At 40.2% G+C, this 20874-nt stretch overlaps 1 protein-coding gene across 1 annotated transcript; it reads left to right on the top strand.

The window, feature by feature from the left end:
- Positions 1 to 3603: 3603 nt before the first annotated feature.
- Positions 3604 to 19537, top strand: LOC137047818 (uncharacterized). Its single transcript, XM_067425705.1, has 6 exons — positions 3604 to 3735; positions 6439 to 6491; positions 12246 to 12533; positions 12657 to 12677; positions 18986 to 19030; positions 19111 to 19537. Coding segments are annotated over exons 1-6 (618 nt in total). The 5' UTR covers positions 3604 to 3733; the 3' UTR covers positions 19320 to 19537.
- The last annotated feature ends 1337 nt before the right edge of the window (positions 19538 to 20874 follow it).

Here is a 20874-nt window from a genome sequence, read left to right as displayed (position 1 = left end):
AGTGCACATGCAACACACAATTATCTTTGGACAGTACAATAGGATTAGAAAGATGTTTCTCTATTGACTATTATTTTTAATAATTAAAAAAAATGCATTTAGATTATATATTTGTATATTTTATATTTTTGCCCATGAAAGAATGTACATGCCGTTCCATGGCCGGTATTAGACATTTATTACTGGTACTGGCAAGACTGATCAATAAATTATGTACAAGATTATATACAAGATTCAATTCATTTTTCAGATAATTTAATACAATTAAATTTTAAATGACTTAAACATCCAAGTTGTTTGTGTAGAGTTAAGTGGTTGTAACTTGACATGTGCTCTCAAAGCGTTTACCACTTCCACAGCCTCACCACAAGGGGGCAGCTCAACTCAAGAACAATAAGCACATGAACTGAAAAGCTGAACTAAGAAGGTGTGGTAGACTGCCCAAGCCTTCTACTGAGTGTGGGGTTTATTCTGCCCCGTAGAAATCACTCAGTTTTACCATTTAACCACAAAGTCCTTCAGGTACCCTGGAGATTGTCTCTCTTGCAGGGTAATGTCGTGGTTGAACTTGCCCGATTCATCACAATCAGCTGTCCTCCATCTAAAAAAACGGAATACATGCTGCTCTTCTGTCTACTTTCATTGTACTTGCACTGCCACTTTCTTTTTTAAGTAAGTAAGTAAGCTTTATTTCCATAGCACTTTTCACAGAGAAAAGGTCACAAAGTGCTTTACAAAATTAAAATATACACATAAAAGATATACACATAACATAGAAATATACATAAATACACACAAACATACAAAACCATAATTGCTAATTAAATGCTTGTCTAAAAAGATGTGTCTTAAGGTGTTTTTTAAAAGCTTCCACAGAGTCCAAAGCTCTCAAGGCTAATGGAAGAGCGTTCCAGAGCCTTGGAGCCACTACACAGACGGCTCGGTCACCTCTCGTTTTAAAACGTGTTCTAGGAACAGTTAAAAGGTCTTGGCCTGAAGACCTCAAAGAGCGACCAGAATTGTATACATGCAGTATATCCTGGATATAAGAGGGAGCTTGATCATGCAAGGCTCTGTAAGTAATGGTTAAAATGTTAAACTGTACTCTAAAACTAATTGGAAGCCAATGTAGAGCCTTAAGTAAAGGTGTAATATGTGTTCGCCTGTTGGTCTTATTCAAAAGTCTTGCAGCTGCATTCTGTGCCACTTGCAATTTGTCCATGGAGGATTTGTTTAAACAAGTGTACAATACATTACAAAAATCGAGACGAGAGGAAATAAAAGCCTGAATGGCAATTCACTGCCCTGTGCCATTCCCAAAGCCACCGCTACTGGATTACAGTGACTGAGTTAGAGAAGACACTACAATTAAAAACTGAACGTGTGTGTTCAATATAACAATCGAGTCGCCGCGCGAGTCTCACAGCACTGAGCACTAACTGCAGGAATGAGATAAATGAGCTGATGAGCTCCTGTGATGAGCTGAGGTAATCGCCACTACACTCGCGGCATACATTCACAACGCCAGTTCAGCCTGGCGCGTTTCAGTTCATGCCTTTACAAGCTTAACTTTCATAGAAATTAATTTGAGATGTTAGAAGACTTCCATTGCTCACCATATCTCCGTTTAAATGAGTGCCTGCAGCTGAGCTGAGCTGTGAGTGTGATCTCCATCCTCATGAGCGGGTTCAAAAAATCATAAGGTCAGCAAACATTCCTCCGATGACGCAAATATCGTCAATTTGCATCATAGGAGGAATTTTTCCGGAAATAAAATGCATAAATCTCTCGTCTCAGGGGGATATGAGGGGGGAAAGCACAATCATTTGAATATACTCCAGGGTTTCTCCTGATACAAAGCCATATGCTAATCGCTGAAGTAACCCTTTAAGTTTATTTATTGCATCTGCACTGCCACTTTTATTTTCCTCCATGTAGCTTTACGTCACTTTACAAAGACATTTTAGACACCGTTCTACCCCAGTAACCATAATATCACCTCAGGACTTCTTATGTACACTCTAAACACTGATTACCTTTATTGTAACTGTTCCTTGGGTTGCATATTATGCTCAGTCCATGTCTTTCTGTCTATGGCTACTATAGTCACTCAAGAACCTCAGTGCTTTCCATGTACGTCTATGTCTTATATCTTGTTATTGTCACTGTATGTCTGAGCCTCGTCACAAGCATTTCAATGGCCAGTTTTCCCCAGTGTTAACTATGCAAATGACAAATAAATGCCTCTTGCCTCTTGCCCCTGCTCTGCATGATCTGGCCTCACTGGCTGACCAGTAATCTTATCTATATTTATATTATTTTTTGAAGCATACAGAGCTCTGGGTAAAAGCTGTCCCTGATTTACACATTCCTACGCAGCCCTATGCGAGGCTTCTGCGGGCAGTCTGACACAAACTCGCCTCTCGACCCAATATTTATACACAGAAAAGAAGAAGGCTTTCCTCTTGGTTCCCTGATGATGACTCCTGCTCCACACACACACAAAAGGGGAGTGTGTTGAAAAGATTGAGGACAGAGGAATTTGCCCATAAAGGCACTAAAGACGTCGTTACAAAGCCCATCTCACTACAGCGGCTCTACAATCATTGATGAAGAGGCCAGAATAGAGTTAGTGCGCAAAAACACTAAATAACGACTTATATAGTGATGGCCGATGTGATCAGTTTGGCAGTTTGACACGCGATCCGAATCGTGAATCGCTACGCTGATTGAAGAATAATAATAAGTATGGTGGAGAACAATAGTGAGGCCTTGCTACCGCAAGCACTAATAATAATAGAGTACCGGCACTTCTTTTGGGCACTTAAAGCACTGGTTCATTTATTTTGGTCATGTCATTATACTCAGACGCTCTGGAAGGATATTACTGTATCGGTCAAGTGTAACATTTTACCAGGCTTCTCATGAGGAACGTTATATTTGGGTATTTTGACTCAGACCCCACAAACCAAAATATCTGTTTTGCTATTAAGTTAATCTTTTTCCAAAGCAAAATTTACATTCACAAATGTAAATTTACAAACTTTAAGCCTGTCTTCTCTGTCTTCTTAAAGGAAATGGAAAATTATTTAAATGTGATTTCTGTATCAACTAATAAGAAAGCTATAAGGACTGTTAGGATTAGCACTGCACTCTCAGATGAAAGGTACAGTGCTGTCACCGGGCGGTTCCCTGAGGTACAAAAGGGAAAAGGTACATCTTTGTGACCCTAAATGGTACATATACCTTAAAAAGTACATATCTGTACTCTAAGAGTGTGAGTTAGTTCCTTAAAGGTATACCTTTTCGGTTTTATACCTTAAGGTACCGCCCCAGTGACAGCAAATGTACTTTTTTTCTGCCAGTGTGCCTAGCTCTGATCTCTTCATGTGAACATGTGATGTAATGGCCCTCATCTTCCTCTTCTTTTTCTTCTTCTAATTTAGCTTTTTTACATCTTTTCTGTGGTTGTCTCATGTATTATTGCTGTAGTCGATATTATGTGATGTATACCTTGTTTGTATGGTTCTGTTATCAGCAATAAAAATAAAATAAAAATAAAAATAGCGTCCCTAGTGGCCACCAGTCGCATCCGTCTTCTGTCTTAAAGTTAAAGAGAAACTGCGGGAAGATTTGTGAAAGTTGAGAGACGTGTGTCGATCTACCCATCATCCTTACCAAACATGCTGTAGATTATAAAGTTCTGACACCTGATGAACACAAGACTCCTGCCATGTAAGTTTTCATGTTTTTAAATATGAATCGGTGTGTTATAATAGTTATAACGTTAGACCTATTGCCGTGTTTCTGTTTGTGGGAAACTAAACCTGCTCATGCTGCGGAAACGAGTCGACATCTTTATCTTCATGTGTTTTTCAAATTACTACATTTATATGTATAGGCTGTATAGGCTGACATTATTTATAAAAAACTGTTTATTGAGTTTGACTGGTCATTTGAATACATGCGTGAAGATTGCCTCCTCAACGCATAACCTCGGTAAAATAGTCTTGTGTGTGGGTGTGTGTGTGTGTGTTTGTGTGCCACTTCCGTTTTAATAATGATAGAAAAAAGTTATGATGCTCAAAACAATACAGACGTCAGAACAAATAACAACAGAATACAAAAACAAACAAACTGAAGGGAATGGTATACATTAAACATAATAAATTATGAGCTACATGACACTGAAAAAGGAGAATAATTGCAAATAATGTTTTATGGCTTTTTTGTTCTCAGATAATATAACTGAAAAGAGGTATTTTTCAATTTTTTTCACAAAAATAAGCAATCAGCGTTTAGATATTTAGATTTATGAATGTGGGATGTAGCGAGTAACAAGATCCGATTAATTACAAAAAAATGGACCTTTACATCCAACAAATCCCAGTACCACATCCTTCCAATACAACACACACACACACACACACACACACACACATGTTGGTCTATGTGGTTTACAGGGACTCTCCATAGGCGTAATGGTTTTTATACTGTACAAACCTTATTTTCTATCCCCTTACACTGCCCCTAAACCTACCCATCACACACACACACACACACACACACACACACACACACACACACACACACACACACACACACACACACACACACACACTGCCCCTAAACCTACCCATCACAGGAAACATTCTGCATTTTTACTTTCTCAAAAAAACATCATTTATTATGTTTTTAAGGCCATTTGAATAAACCACATTTATAGTGTAATATCAGTGTAATACCCATGTAGTTATACAAATTTGTGTCCTCATAAACCACATAAACAGGCTCACACACACACACACACACACACACACACACACACACACACACACACACACACACACACGTTGGTCTATGTGGTTTACAGGGACTCTCCATAGGCGTAATGGTTTTTATACTGTACAAACCGTATTTTCTATCCCCTTACACTGCCCCTAAACCTACCCATCACACACACACACACACACACACACACACACACACACACACACACACTTCTGCATAATGGTAACCACAATATTAGAGAAACTCCTCTTAATGTCCACCATAACTGAACATTAAACACGAACATGAACTAATAACATCTTTCCCTTTACTAAAAAACACATCAAATAACACTTTAAGCCGTACATTTTCTCTCCTAGCGCAGTCCCTTGCAAAGCATACTTCAGTTTTAAATATATTAGGCTGATTGAACACATTTCGACACAACTTCATTTGATTAGGTAAAGTAAACCTAATTTAAATGTGTCTTATCTACGAAAGCCTGAATCGATTTAAAATTATGTGTGTGCAAAATGTAGTAAACTTGTCCAGAGGATCACATAAGGAAACAATGACAATAAAGACTATAACCTACGTTAATAAAAGGTGTGGTAATAATCAGCGATATGCGTGCACATATGGCTTTATTCGAACGTTTCATAGCATAAAAATAAGTTGTTAGAATTACGTTCTAGTGACGTCATCCCGCAATGACGAAAAATACATAAACGCTGAATTACTTTATTTTTAACTGGTAACTGTTCAAAAGAACCTTTTGCAGAAATTAAATAGACTTCAGTCATTATTAGTGAGTGAGAGACAAGTGAATGCTGAACTGTGTAGGATTGAAAAGGGCTCTTAAAGAGGAGTCGATCCCCAGCCCTACATATAGAGCCAGTATTGCCGATACCGATACGATACGATACTTTTTACTTTAAAAAAGACTTTTGTGTAAGGGAGAGTAGTATGTCATTATTTCTGAGGTGAATGAATGATCAATTCTTTAGGCAATATTTTTTAATGTTAAAATGATTAGTTATTAGGCACAGTAGAATTCATTCTTTACAGCCTTTTTTAACTGTTTGTATAGGTTTGTAGTGTTGCCACAGTACCGAATGCTCTATTTACACGTATCACAAGCTGCAGTATTATCATTTAGTGCCGTAAAATGGCTCCTCATTCAGCTTCACTCAACTCTCGCTGCTCCTCGGCGTCTTGTGTCAGTGAGTCACGTGACGACACAACAACGACTCGCAGCAGGAAGAGGAAGAGGAGTAAAGTGGGTCAGGAGGTGAAAGCAGTATTTTGCTCAGGATTGTAGAGGTAGAAGACACAAGCAAAGTACAATGAATGTAGAGGAGAGATATTTAAATTAAGATATTGATTCCATTACAACTGTATCGATATCGCGCCTTCTGCTGGTGAAAATAATCGCTACACGATTGATCTAATAACCAGCAGCTGCTGTGTGTTGGTTGGACGCTTTATATATATCTGCAGGTTGTTTGGAACGAGCTGTAAAACTGGGACATTTTTGGGGACAGCTCTAGTCGGGGATAGAACACCAAAAACCAGGACTATCCTCGGAAAGTGTGTTCTCCCTGTATAAATGTGTGTGTGTGTGTGTGTGTGTCTGTGATATTACCAGCTCTTGTGTTTTCTCCTCAGGTTCAGATGGATGACTCTTCAGCTGTTTCTGTGTGGCTTCATCAGTTATAGAGGTCAGTATCAGGGGCGTAACTACAGACAGTGCAGGCAGTGCAGCTGCACTGGGGCCCGTGCGGCAGGGGGGCCCGCAGCGCACACAGGCCCATGCCCACATTGCAAACGGGCCCCTGGCGACAAAGTGACTCCACAGAATATTGTGACACTTACATTTCAAATGAAAAGCACTTGTTTCAGATTTCACACGGCTGTACACGGTGCTCTACCGTCACGCTTAGAATAGGCTACTGACCACCTTTTTTCAGCATGTGAGCGGAGCACAGTTGCGTGACGCTGCGCTAGATATTCCGCTCTATGCCAGTGAGCTCCACAATTCACTATAAAATGTGAATTATTTGATTTAAATCTAGCGATTTCAAGCTTTCATTAGACGTTCATGTTTATGTCATGTATTCACCGAGTTTCAGATTCTCGCAGATAGAAAGCGCACCTTTTTTATTTATTTTACTAAAGCACAAAGTTTTGTTGTTATGTGAGTGTACACAAATAAAAGTAGACAATTTATAGTTTATAATTATGTCTCACATTTATCTGTATGGCCAAAAATTACGGAGTATTGCGAGTTATAGGCTATCCCTCGTCATGACTCGTGAGGGGGAAAAACAGCCGGTACGTTCTTCAGCCAGAGGGTTAAAGAAACCGTAGCCTATTTAGTTTCATATTTATGTTTAAATAATAGCCCATAATATAATTTATTATTAATTATTTTAATTAGGGATGCATCAAATATTCAGGCGAAAATGGACCATGTGCATTCTCTCGGTGCATTCTTGGCCGAAAGACTTTCATCACCGAAACAATACGTCCGAAATGTGGGCTTCGTCCCGTTTTTTAGCCTGTCTCTCCAATCCGTAGCGGCTCTGAGCAGAGCGCAGCGCACGTCAGAAGCAGAGGTGTGTGTGTGTGTGTGTGTGTGTGTGTGTGTGTGTGTGAATCTGAGCGTCATTGGTCTGTCACCGCTCGTCAATGTCAAAATATTTGATAAAACCAATCAAATCAGAGAAGGCGGGCTTTATGGGCACACAGAAACTGCTGAGGCTGAGCGCAAATTTTTTTTTAGGAGCGCAACTCAACGTCAAGTAAGATAAATGCAGCTAAACTAAACATTCATGTTTGACAGCTGCTGCTTTAAGTCAGAAATGTTAATCAAAAGAAAAAATATTTAGGCAAATGAATAAACTTGTTGTGTCTAATTTTTAGACATTTTTAACTGGAAATATGCCTATGTGATTCATAATGTAGGCCTAATTAACGAACAAGAAATATTAACAAAGCCATTTTCATCAGATTAGGCATAAGATTAATAATAAATGTGTATATATTGTAAATTAATATAATTCTATTTTTAACATTCAATAAATATATATTTTTTTTAAACTCAGCTTTTTCAGCCTGTATTGGGCATAAGATTAGTATTGAATGTGTTCATATTGTGATTTTAATAAACTTAAAACTTTGATAAATAGTAAATTAAGTAAGTAGATTATCTTAAAAGAACATCTTAAAATGCTCATATGTAGACCATAGAAATCAAGATTTTCTCGGGGGACCATGTTAGAACCCCCTAACATTTGGGATCTTGGTTATTATAAACCTGCCTACATTATTGGGTATGATTAATGCATGTACAGTATGGCCATGCAGTAAGGTGTTAATATTTGCTTTATAAGTAATGATAAACAGCCAATATCTTAGGGGTATGCATGTTTGTAAGCTATTACTTAATAGCGCAATTTGGACCCTAAACTAACTGCATAGCCTGCACTGGGGCCCATCATTAGTAAGTTACGCCACTGGTCAGTATCATTTGTGTTGATAAATTATAACTATTATTGATGTTCAGTTCCAGGAGTTACTCTAAAGGTTGTCTGTCGTGCCGCTCAGTCAAGTGACTTTGGTGGACATTTGTGGATTGTCATATCCCATCATCACTGGTTTATCAGTGCAGGTCATTTATTAATAAACATTGTTCAGGAATTCACTGTAACTGCACTGACACATCTGAGACAGAATTATACTAATGTCATCAAGATCTGAAATGTTAAAATGTGGCACATCCAATATTGTTATTACTTTCATCTAGCCTGGATGCCAGCCGAACTTAGCCCCGCCCACAAAATGTTTAGGTCGGGCGGTTCGGTCTGGCCTCGCTCCATAGAGGAGTAATTATCCCCGAACAGAAACTGACCAATGAGATCATCAGGGCGGGCTTTAGCTGATGACCGACAGATGATCAACAGTAACTGACCAATGAGATCATCAGGGCGGGCTTTAGCCGATGACGGACAGATGATCAACAGAAACTGACCAATGAGATCATCAGGGCGGGCTTTAGCCGATGACGGACAGATGATCGACAGTAACTGACCAATGAGATCATCAGGGCGGGCTTTAGACGATGACGGACAGATGATCGACAGTAACTGACCAATGAGATCATCAGGGCGGGCTTTAGCCGATGACAGACAGATGATCAACAGAAACTGACCAATGAGATCATCAGGGCGGGCTTTAGCCGATGACGGACAGATGATCGACAGTAACTGACCAATGAGATCATCAGGGCGGGCTTTAGCCGATGACGGACAGATGATCGACAGTAACTGACCAATGAGATCATCAGGGCGGGCTTTAGCCGATGACAGACAGATGATCAACAGAAACTGACCAATGAGATCATCAGGGCGGGCTTTAGCCGATGACGGACAGATGATCGACAGTAACTGACCAATGAGATCATCAGGGCGGGCTTTAGCCGATGACGGACAGATGATCGACAGTAACTGACCAATGAGATCATCAGGGCGGGCTTTAGCCGATGACGGACAGATGATCGACAGTAACTGACCAATGAGATCATCAGGGCGGGCTTTAGCCGATGACGGACAGATGATCAACAGAAACTGACCAATGAGATCATCAGGGCGGGCTTTAGCCGATGACAGACAGATGATCAACAGAAACTGACCAATGAGATCATCAGGGCGGGCTTTAGCCGATGACGGACAGATGATCGACAGTAACTGACCAATGAGATCATCAGGGCGGGCTTTAGCCGATGACGGACAGATGATCGACAGTAACTGACCAATGAGATCATCAGGGCGGGCTTTAGCCGATGACGGACAGATGATCGACAGTAACTGACCAATGAGATCATCAGGGCGGGCTTTAGCCGATGACGGACAGATGATCAACAGAAACTGACCAATGAGATCATCAGGGCGGGCTTTAGCCGATGACGGACAGATGATCAACAGAAACTGACCAATGAGATCATCAGGGCGGGCTTCAGCTGATGACGGACAGATGATCAACAGTAACTGACCAATGAGATCATCAGGGCGGGCTTTAGCCGATGATGGACAGATGATCAACAGAAACTGACCAATGAGATCATCAGGGCGGGCTTTAGCCGATGACGGTCAGATGATCAACAGAAACTGACCAATGAGATCATCAGGGCGGGCTTTAGCCGATGACGGACAGAGGATCAACAGTAGCTGACCAATGAGATCATCAGGGCGGGGCTTTAGACGATGACGGACAGATGATCAACAGAAACTGACCAATGAGATCATCAGGGCGGGCTTTAGCCGATGACGGACAGATGATCAACAGAAACTGACCAATGAGATCATCAGGACGGGCTTTAGCCGATGACGGACAGATGATCAACAGAAACTGACCAATGAGATCATCAGGGCGGGCTTTAGCCGATGATGGACAGATGATCAACAGAAACTGACCAATGAGATCATCAGGGCGGGCTTTAGCCGATGACGGACAGATGATCAACAGTAACTGACCAATGAGATCATCAGGGCGGGCTTTAGCCGATGACGGACAGATGATCAACAGAAACTGACCAATGAGATCATCATGGCGGGCTTTAGCTGATGACGGACAGATGATCAACAGTAACTGACCAATGAGATCCTCAGGGCGGGCTTTAGCCGATGACGGACAGATGATCAACAGAAACTGACCAATGAGATCATCAGGGCGGGCTTTAGACGATGACGGACAGATGATCAACAGAAGCTGACCAATGAGATCATCAGGGCGGGCTTTAGACGATGACGGACAGATGATCAACAGAAACTGACCAATGAGATCATCAGGGCGGGCTTTAGCCGATGACGGACAGATGATCAACAGAAACTGACCAATGAGATCATCAGGGCGGGCTTTAGCCGATGACGGACAGATGATCAACAGAAACTGACCAATGAGATCATCAGGGCGGGCTTTAGCCGATGATGGACAGATGATCAACAGAAACTGACCAATGAGATCATCAGGGCGGGCTTTAGCCGATGATGGACAGATGATCAACAGAAACTGACCAATGAGATCATCATGGCGGGCTTTAGCCGATGACGGACAGATGATCAACAGAAACTGACCAATGAGATCATCAGGGCGGGCTTTAGCCGATGACGGACAGATGATCAACAGAAACTGACCAATGAGATCATCAGGGAGGGCTTTAGCCGATGACGGACAGATAATCAACAGAAACTGACCAATGAGATCATCAGGGCGGGCTTTAGCCGATGACGGACAGATGATCAACAGAAACTGACCAATGAGATCATCAGGACGGGCTTTAGCCGATGACGGACAGATGATCAACAGAAACTGACCAATGAGATCATCAGGGCGGGCTTTAGCCGATGACGGACAGATGATCAACAGAAACTGACCAATGAGATCATCAGGGCGGGCTTTAGCCGATGACGGACAGATGATCAACAGAAACTGACCAATGAGATCATCAGGGCGGGCTTTAGCCGATGACGGACAGATGATCAACAGAAACTGACCAATGAGATCATCAGGGCGGGCTTTAGCCGATGACGGACAGATGATCAACAGAAACTGACCAATGAGATCATCAGGGCGGGCTTTAGCCGATGACGGACAGATGATCAACAGAAACTGACCAATGAGATCATCAGGGCGGGCTTTAGCCGATGACGGACGGATGATCAACAGTAGCGTAATCATCACGCCATCAAAGGGGCTTGGGTTATATTTGTTCTAATCCTAAACGGAGAGCTTGTTCGTATCTGCATCACCTTCACTATTTCTCTCAGAAATGATGATCATGTTGGGAAGTGCTCTGTTTATCATTACATTCTTGATTTTTGAAAAAAAAAAAAAAGATGTTTGGAGGGTAAAATGTGTGTTCTTTTGGCAAGGTTGCCAAGGTCTATATATCACATAATAGTCGCTTCAACCCACAGACATGGCAAAACGCGGACTTGGCAACAGTGCAGTTGAGCTCTGTTGACGTCGCTTCGTTGCTCTGATTGGTTGTGTAATGTTTTGACGGACCTTTGCAATAGTAGGCTCCTTTAAGAGACCCAAGGCTGGGGAGGGCGCTCCTGTTTTTCCCTCTGAGGGATTGAATATGTGTTTGGGTCAGTTAAGTTCCGACTATGGCCAAATGAAGTTGTATTTTCTACACTGCCTGATACTTCAGTTAAGTTCCTAAACCTGTGATGTCTCCTCCAGTTATTCAAGTATATTACAGGTTGTCGGTCTGTCCAATTGATGTCTTTCCTGATTCGGTTGACACACGCCTCATAATCACAGCCCATTGGAGCATCAGACTCATATTCTGACATATTCTGAAAATAAGAATATTTAATGATGGCCTCGATTACGGAGAGAAACACCACATGTATTTTTCAGTATTGACACTTTGTACTGAATGGATATTTTACTGTCTGTATTTGCAGGATCCACTGCTGCACCTCTGACAGGACTAAAGGGAGGTGACGTAATCCTGCCGTGTCACCTTGAGCACAAGAAGATTGTGTATATTGTTTTAAGCAATCAGACAGAAGTCATTGATATTTGTGAGACTAAAGATTGTTCCGGCCGAGTGTTTAGAGAAGGATCATGTGACGTCATCATCAAGAATCTGACACTGAGGGATGCTGGGAAATACTTTCTGAGCGTCTATTACACTAATGATCAGACAGAGACGAAGCGGCTCAGCAGGACGTACCATCTTCATATTCACGGTAAAGCTGATTTTTTTTTAAAATTACATTTGATCTCCCAATCCTAAATCTGTGTGTGTGGCTTTGACTGACTGACAGCATTATAATAATGATGAGTGTGTGTGTGTGTGTGTTTCTCCTCAGATGAGATCTCTGTAAACACAGGTGAGCTGAAGTTGGATCTTCTATTGATCAATCAATCATATTTTAATCATGATTTCTGCTTCTCTCTATTTATTAAAGGTCCAATGGCATGGATTTAGTTATTATTTTATAATGTTTCCTGAGGTGTACTTGTATTGTTAGTATGTTTTTTACATAAAAAAATGTCATAACTTAGAAATAAAAGGCATTTTTTCTAGTGATCGACCGATATATTGTATTCCCGATATTTAGGCATTTCCCATAATCGGGTATCGGTTTTGAAAATATCTTATTTCCCGATAAATGGCGCCATCTTGTGGACGTTTTGAGAATTGCATACAAGCCATTAAAACACTGTGTCTGAAGGGAGATTATTAACAGCGGTGTTCAGAGGTAAAATAACCTCAAAAGCATCCCTTAAATAATCAACTTTGTTTAACATAACAGTCATGTAAAATTGAGATAACCTCAAATAAGATGTTATGAGATGATCATATGTAGTTATTTAGTTTAAACTTGGCGATAGAGATGAACTCACTGAGTCGGTCAGGTAATCCGTCATGTCACAATAAAGACGTAACTTCACATGAATAAAAAATAAAACAGCCATGAATGAGAGCCTGTTGGAAATAAAAGCGCCGACCTTGTTTGTCTCTCTGTGTTTATTCTCAGTCGCGTTCAGCCGTTCTCTCACAGGCTACCGTATGTTAACAAGACCGACTCGTTTAAAACTCCTTACATTATATTAACGTCTGCTATATAACATTATATAACAATTCAATGTTTTATAATCAAATTAATTACAGCTCCGTGAAAATGAATGCCTATCTCCGAGAGACGTGTGTTAAACGCAGAGATGAAAACAGCGCTCTGTCATCAGGACACAAACATCATTCTGATACCGTACTAGATGAGATCGACTCCGTAAGAAAAAGAAATAAACCGGCGAATACATCAGCTTTTACAATGTTTGCATAATCCAGAGAATATTCACTCTTTAGTCTATTAAACACATAACCTTTTAAAACTGTAGTTTAAAATGAACGCTTATATTTATGCTCATAGTTATGGGGAGTTAATAGACTCGACTCTCATTTGAAAACATTAGACTTTATAAATGTATTTTGCCTGTTGTTAATATGGCTGTATTTATAAATAAAAAGGTGAAACAGCATTAATGTTAAAAAGTCTGCACCGTATTTAAAAAAATAATTCAGACTATTTATTGATGTAAATGTGTTTTGTTCTGTATGTAAGGGAGTGAAACTGCAAAAATTACAGTGTTTAAAAAACTCAGTTCAGTGATGTTGTAATTGTACAAAACCGAAATGACACAATAAGTAAATATTGGTTCTATATATATCGGTTATCGACACATAAACATGCAAATAATCAGCATTGGTTATAAAAAAATCAATATCGGTCATAATTTTTTCTATAGTGATATTAGCCCTCTGTTTCAAGAAGTCCTGGCTGAAGCCTGTAGCCCGATGACGTACTGGATCAGATCCAACATGTACTGGACGCTCATGCGCGGTGGTTTCATTCACAATTCGATGACGTCATTTATGCATGTGCAGTAGAGTTTTGGGGACGACATTGAATGCACAGGAGAGTTTTACTGGATAGATAAATACTCAAACCGCTCGCGCAAAAATAACGATTAATAACATGCTCACGCCATCAGGACACACGTTTTGCATCTCCCCTTGAATGTGTAGGCTACTGGTATTTTAAGTTCTTTACAGATCGTGTTGCATTGAGGATTAAAATTACAGAGACAATTACTTGACTAATTTTTTCCTTCCCCTCAACAGCAAATATGATCAGAATATATTAATATTTTAACTGTTTTGCATGCATGTACAGCGAAACTAGGATAATTTAAGCATCATATTTATGAAAAGTGGATTTATTCATCAATAATTACTTAAAACTATTTATCAGTACTACAACTACACAGTTTAGAACATCATCTATATACAATATTGATCATACATTAAGACTAGCACATACACATTATAAATTAATCCAAAGATCTGTATGAATGACGTCGCTAACGATCCACCATCCAGTACGTATTGGATCTGATCCAGCAACGTCATCTGAAGCAGATTTGTTGTGTGACAATATTAATTAAATTTTCTTAACAGTCAAGATCAAATGATCTGCATCTCTTGCGCTGCATCAGCCATCCCATAATATCCATCATCACTCGCATTAATGCACGACGGAGATTAACTGCACAATGTGTGTAAACTTCCAATACAATCGTTCCATCACAATTCACAAATAAATCTCTCAATCCAGTGACTGTGTCTATAATATTTTACACAACATTAAAATATTATTTTCATATAAACTTTTATATTTATTATTATTTTAAATGATTATTGCCCCTGGTTCAGTAATGAACTCTTGTAATACAGTAGCAGTGGCTGGGGCAGATTTTAAGCATCAGCTCAAGATGCGATCTAACCCGGTTTACATGAAATAAGCCCGAGCAGGTTTAAGCTGACGGACCTGTTGAGCTCTTTATTAAACTCATAAAAGACAATAGGATTACAGTAATACTGGATTCTAAACACAGAAATGCTACATTATCATGAAGACCTTGAAGCAGATCTGACACACACACACACACACGCACACTAGAGTTTAGATTCTCTGCCCGAGCCCGAACCTGACCCGAACCGACCCGCGGGCCGAGATTTCCCTGCACTATCCTCGGGTCGGGTTGGGCCGGGCCCGTGATCAAGCGTTTGTTTTTTTAATCATTACCCTACTTTACTAGTCTAATTGGGTGAGCAGAAAGCTATGCTATAATCAGAAATTATATATATTTTTAGCAAAGTAAGAACTAATACAACAACTAAGAAACAAATGTGTCGGCTACAAAATTGCACTAGTCAGGATTAGTGTAAATGTGTGTTAAACTCACAGCTGGAGCAGTGATGGAGCGCAGCGTTATAAACAGTCAAGAGCTGCTCGCGTCAACACTGCACTCTGCTTAATTAAATATCTTCGAATCGTTTCGTTTAAAAGTGGTCATTTCAAGCTTTCTATACGCATATTTCTCATGTCTGTGAGACGAGTAGCTGCTGAGTTTGGGTTTATTTATGAGACGCGCGCTCCAGTTCATGAGCAATGAAAGCAATCACTCCCACGACTTCACCTCGCGATTATAGTCTGCTATTTGCTTTTTATTTATTAAATCCAGGCAATTGGCCTAAGAAAACTTTTTAAAATTAAGATACAATTTAAACAAAACAAAATAAATGCTTTCTACAAAACAAAACTTAATATTAAACTAAATATGACCACCAAAATCATTTCTGACCCACTCGCATCTTTTCACTTATCATAATCAGATGAAATATGTAAAAATAATATTATAATATTTAAACATAAAAATGAAGGAAAAAACACATTGTTTAATGGCAACAACAAAGTACATTTACATTTAATCATTTAGCAGACGCTTTTATCCAAAGCGACTTACACAAAAGGGGAGAGTAATAGAAGCAATGAAACAGACAAGGCCAACAACCTGTAAGAGCTGTAAGAAATCTCAATTAATTAGCACAGGACACAACATTTTTTTTTTTTTTTTTTTTATAGCCACCTACAACAAAAACTCACGTACGCAAAATGCCGAACACTGGATTTTGATAGCTATGATAACAACCCATTAGGACTAAGGCTGTTGCCCCAGCTGTTGTCGTTAATGCAGATTCAGTGGCCCAATGGGTTGGTTTTGTATTCTAGCTAAACGCGCAGCAATAGCCATCTACAACAAAAACTCACGTACGCAATATACAGCACACTGGATTCTGATAGTTATGATTACTATGTAACACACCCGCCTGAAGGCACAAATCCGGATGAGAGACGTAGATATGATCCAGGAGTGTACGCTTTTGGTCGTTGCTGTGGTGATCAGTAAGTGCTATTCTGTATTGGTCAAGTGCAAATGGAAAAGATGTGTCTTAAGATGTTTTTTAAAAATGGCTACAGACTCGGCAGCACGAATTGAGATCGGCAGGTCATTCCACCAGGTGGGAACGGTCCAGGAAAATGTCCGTGAGAGTGATTTCATGCCTCTTTGGGATGGAACCACGAGGCGCCGCTCACTCGCAGAACGCAAGCTTCTGGAGGGTGTGTAAGTCTGAGCAAGTGAGTTTAGGTATATTGGTGCAGAGCCAGTGGTTGTTTTTTAGGCGATAACTAGTGCCTTGAATTTGATGCGAGCAGCCATTGGCAACCAGTGCAAGTCTGATGAAGAGAGGCGTAACATGCGCTCTCTTCGGCTCATTAAAGACCACTCTCGACGCTGCATTCTGGATCAGCCGCAAGGGTTTGATAGTGGATGCTGGAAGCCCAGCCAGAAGAGCATTACAATAGTCCAGTCTGGAGAGAACAAGGGCTTGAACCAGGAGTTGTGCAGCCTGTTCTGATAGGAAGGGTCTGATCTTTCTAATGTTGTATAAAGCAAATCTGCAGGACTGGGCTGTTGCAGTAATGTGGTCAGTGAAGTTTAACTGGTCATCAATCACAACTCCAAGGTTCCTGGCTGTCCTTGATGGAGTTATGATCGATGAACCAAGCTGAATGGAGAAATTTTGATGAAGTGCTGTGTTGGTTGAGAAAACAAGTAATTCTGTCTTTGGAAGATTGAGTTTAAGATGATGCTCTTTCATCCAGTCAGAAATGTCTGTCAGACAGGCAGCGATACGAACACTGACTGTAGGATCATCTGGATGAAATGAGAAGTAGAGTTGAGTGAAGTAGAGTTGAGTGAAGTAGAGTTGAGTGAAGTAGAGTTGAGTGAAGTAGAGTTGAGTGAAGTAGAGTTGAGTGAAGTAGAGTTGAGTGAAGTAGAGTTGAGTGAAGTAGAGTTGAGTGTCATCAGCATAGCAGTGATAGGAGAAGCCGTGTTTCTGAATGACGTAAGCTACAGATAAATTTCTGAGCTGGATTTGAGCAGACATCAGTTTACCTGTTTACATGAGCGCCCGCCTGCGGATTATTGAGCGGAGTCAAGTCAACTTTATTTATATCGCGGTTTTACAATGATGATTGTTTCAAAGCAGTTTCAAGTGTTAAACATGAAAATATTGCAACAAAATTGGATTCGGTGGTATAGTCGCTGTGGAGAAAACAGCGATGTTATCAACTCATTTAAGTTTATCAATGTTAGTTTTAACCATAGACTGTAAGAAAATATGGCTGTAGTGTCCGTGACGTCACCCATAGGATTCTGATAAGCCGTTCTGAAGCTTAAAGTAGGGGCGAGCTGGGCGTCGCCATCTTGTGAGCGAGTCATCGCGCGTCACTCCCGGATAACAGAAAATGGACAAAAAGACGGGATGTGGGCGGAGCTGAGGTGACGCAATAACTATAGACGGCAGATAAATGGCTATCCACTTGTAACCACGCCCTTAATTATGCAGAACTTTAAGGCTTTATATAACGTAAACGAATGAGTTATAAAAAAATTCACCCCCCTCAGAGTTGTCATGAAGATCAAAATTAGCCGTATAGGCCAAAACCACAATTTGTCCCAGACTGTAAACATGTTTTATTCTGCTGTAAAGTTGGGCATTTTAACATGGGGTTCAATGAGATTCTGCTCCTTCTGGAGCCGCTCTAGTGGCCAGACGATGAACTGCAGTTTACATTACTTCCGTATTGGCTTCAAGAGAAACTGGGGGAGGTTGCCGCTTGGTTTTAACATGAGTCTCACTGGTCCGCTTCGCTGCGCTTTGCTCATTACAGGCTCGTTCTCATCAAAACGCCCACGTATTGAAAAATGGTCGGGTTTAAATCAGGCTCAGGCTCATAATTACAGTTAATGTGTCGGGTCGGGCTGGGCTCGGGTAGGGTCGGGCTTGATTTTTTCAGCCCGATCTGACCTCTAATCTGAGAGCTCTGAATAAACACGAGTGAACTTTGCAACTCTTTATTTCTCTCACAAAATGCTTTCACCACAGCTAACAGCAAACACGACACCGACATGATACAGTAAGAGCTCCTGTTGTGCTCCTTTAACAGTGTCACCTTTCATTATAACGGCAGTTTGTCGTTCATCGCAACTTCATTAGCGATGAAACTGACTCAACTTACAGTGACAAAGGCAAACAGAAACTGAATTGATTATAATTGAGTAAAATAATGATGATTATTAGTCTGAGCTCTATTATACTGTACAGCACTAGTCCTGTGATGTGTGTGTGAATATTAAAGCATTTAAACAGGTGAGGATACATCATGATCTGAACATCAGATGATGATAAACTGAACGACTGACCTTTAAATGTCATTTACAGAATCAAAGAGAAAACTGAACGACATCAATGATGAAACTGAACCAAGTAAGTAAAACTGGGCAATGAGTTTAAAAATGAACAAAACATAAAAAATATTAAAAAATTCTCACTTTCCTTCTTCCCAGCTTCTTTCCAGTTTCTTCTTGTTTTAGTGTCTTCAGTGCTTATAGTGGTTCTGTTGGTTCTGGCTGTGGCCTGGATTATAGTTTCTGAATGCAGACTTCAACACAAGAACACAGAAAGGGCTCCAGAATCAGAAACAGGACCAGAAACAGAAATAGAATCTCAATCAGAATCAGAATCAGAAGACTTTGAAATGAAGGCTGTTAACTAAACAAATAATTAGTAAGTCACTGTACTATAACTGTGCACACCACTGTTTGTTTAATTGTTTGAGTCATGTGGAACTGATGTACAGTGTATCCCTCAGGTATCATTCTATTCATGATGGGTATGATTAAAAGTTTTCATCATCTCATTCATCTGTTTTGTAACTATTTTAAGTGTAACAATAACCAAATTATGTCATTAAATTCTTTCAATTATAAATTATTTGCTAACTAGTTTTGATTTGGTATTGACTTTGAAGTGTTACCTATTGCAACCAAATAGACCGGTAGTCACATTAAAGCAACGCTCACCCACATATTTTGCTATTGTAACTGCACTTATTTCCATCATTGGTATAAGTTGCAGTGGGTGGTTATAGACGAGAAATGTACAGTTTTCTACCATCACGCCGATAACGTTTCTTTAGTCGTTCAGCAACCCTGCAGTCTGAACCACTGTAGCTGATCCACAAACACACAGTAATTACACAGTAATGTAATTGCACAACTGCAGTGAATAAGTGTTCCAGGGGAATTAAAGGTGTCATGAACTGGCTTTTTTAATCTTTTACTGTTGTCTGAGGTCAACTAATGATGTTTGTGTGGTTTTTACATTCAAAAACATCATAACTAATAAGTAATAGGCTAGTCCTCGCTGCAGTCTGTAACACGATGACGTACTGGATCAGATCCAACACGAACTGGACGCTCATGCGCGGTGGTTTCATTCACAATTCGATGACGTCCTATACGCATGCGCAGAAGAGTTCTGGGGACATCATTGAATGCACAGGAGAGTTTTGCTGGATAGATAAATACTCCTAGCCTGGATTCTAGGGCTGCACGATTAATCGAAATCGAACCGCAATCGCGATTTGGCTTGTGTGCGATTATGAAAGCTCAAAGGCTGCGATTTAAATTAAATAAATAAATGCCCAGCGTTAGCGAAGAGCGGCTCTGTGATGAACGCTGCTCCGTCTGAAAGACTGCGAGTTTGAGTCGCTTATAACGAGCGTTTGAAAAAGCAACACGAGTCAAACATCTTCACAAACTAGTGAAGCGCTCATAAACCTGTTCAACAAAAGACGTTTAATAACATGTTTTACCTCACTTCCTATCGTCAGTCGAGTGTGTGTGAGCTGATGTGGCTTCTCATCAGTGTGAGGCAGACGAGGCGTTATTTTATAGTATTCTATGTCAATCAGCACTGCATTATAATACACTTTATTATTATGAAAATACCCTTGACGGCTTGAAGAACTCAAATACACCATATTTTGCTGCAGTCGTGTTTATTGTCGTCATGTTTAATCAAAGCATCTCTATCTTCTGTTTACACTGTTTACACACACACACACACACACACACACACACACACACACACACACACACACACACACACACACACACACACACACACTGTGTGTATTTTTTTACAATAACTCCTTAGACCTTTCTAATGTTTTTTAGTCATAGGCTGTCTGCATATTAATAGGTAACCCAGCAGTCAAAATAAAGTTTTCTGTAAAATATTACAATAATAATAATAATAATTAGTAT

This window comes from Pseudorasbora parva, chromosome 19 (genome assembly GCF_024679245.1).
Source record: "Pseudorasbora parva isolate DD20220531a chromosome 19, ASM2467924v1, whole genome shotgun sequence".
NCBI classification, from domain to species: domain Eukaryota; kingdom Metazoa; phylum Chordata; class Actinopteri; order Cypriniformes; family Gobionidae; genus Pseudorasbora; species Pseudorasbora parva.
This window is presented reverse-complemented; position numbering and strand designations above follow the sequence as displayed.

Excerpts from the sequence above, each read along its gene's own strand:
- LOC137047818 (XM_067425705.1), top strand. Across the intron at positions 6,492-12,245 it reads TGGCTTCATCAGTTATAGAG|GATCCACTGCTGCACCTCTG; the intron begins GTCAGTATCAGG and ends CTGTATTTGCAG. Across the intron at positions 12,534-12,656 it reads GTACCATCTTCATATTCACG|ATGAGATCTCTGTAAACACA; the intron begins GTAAAGCTGATT and ends GTTTCTCCTCAG.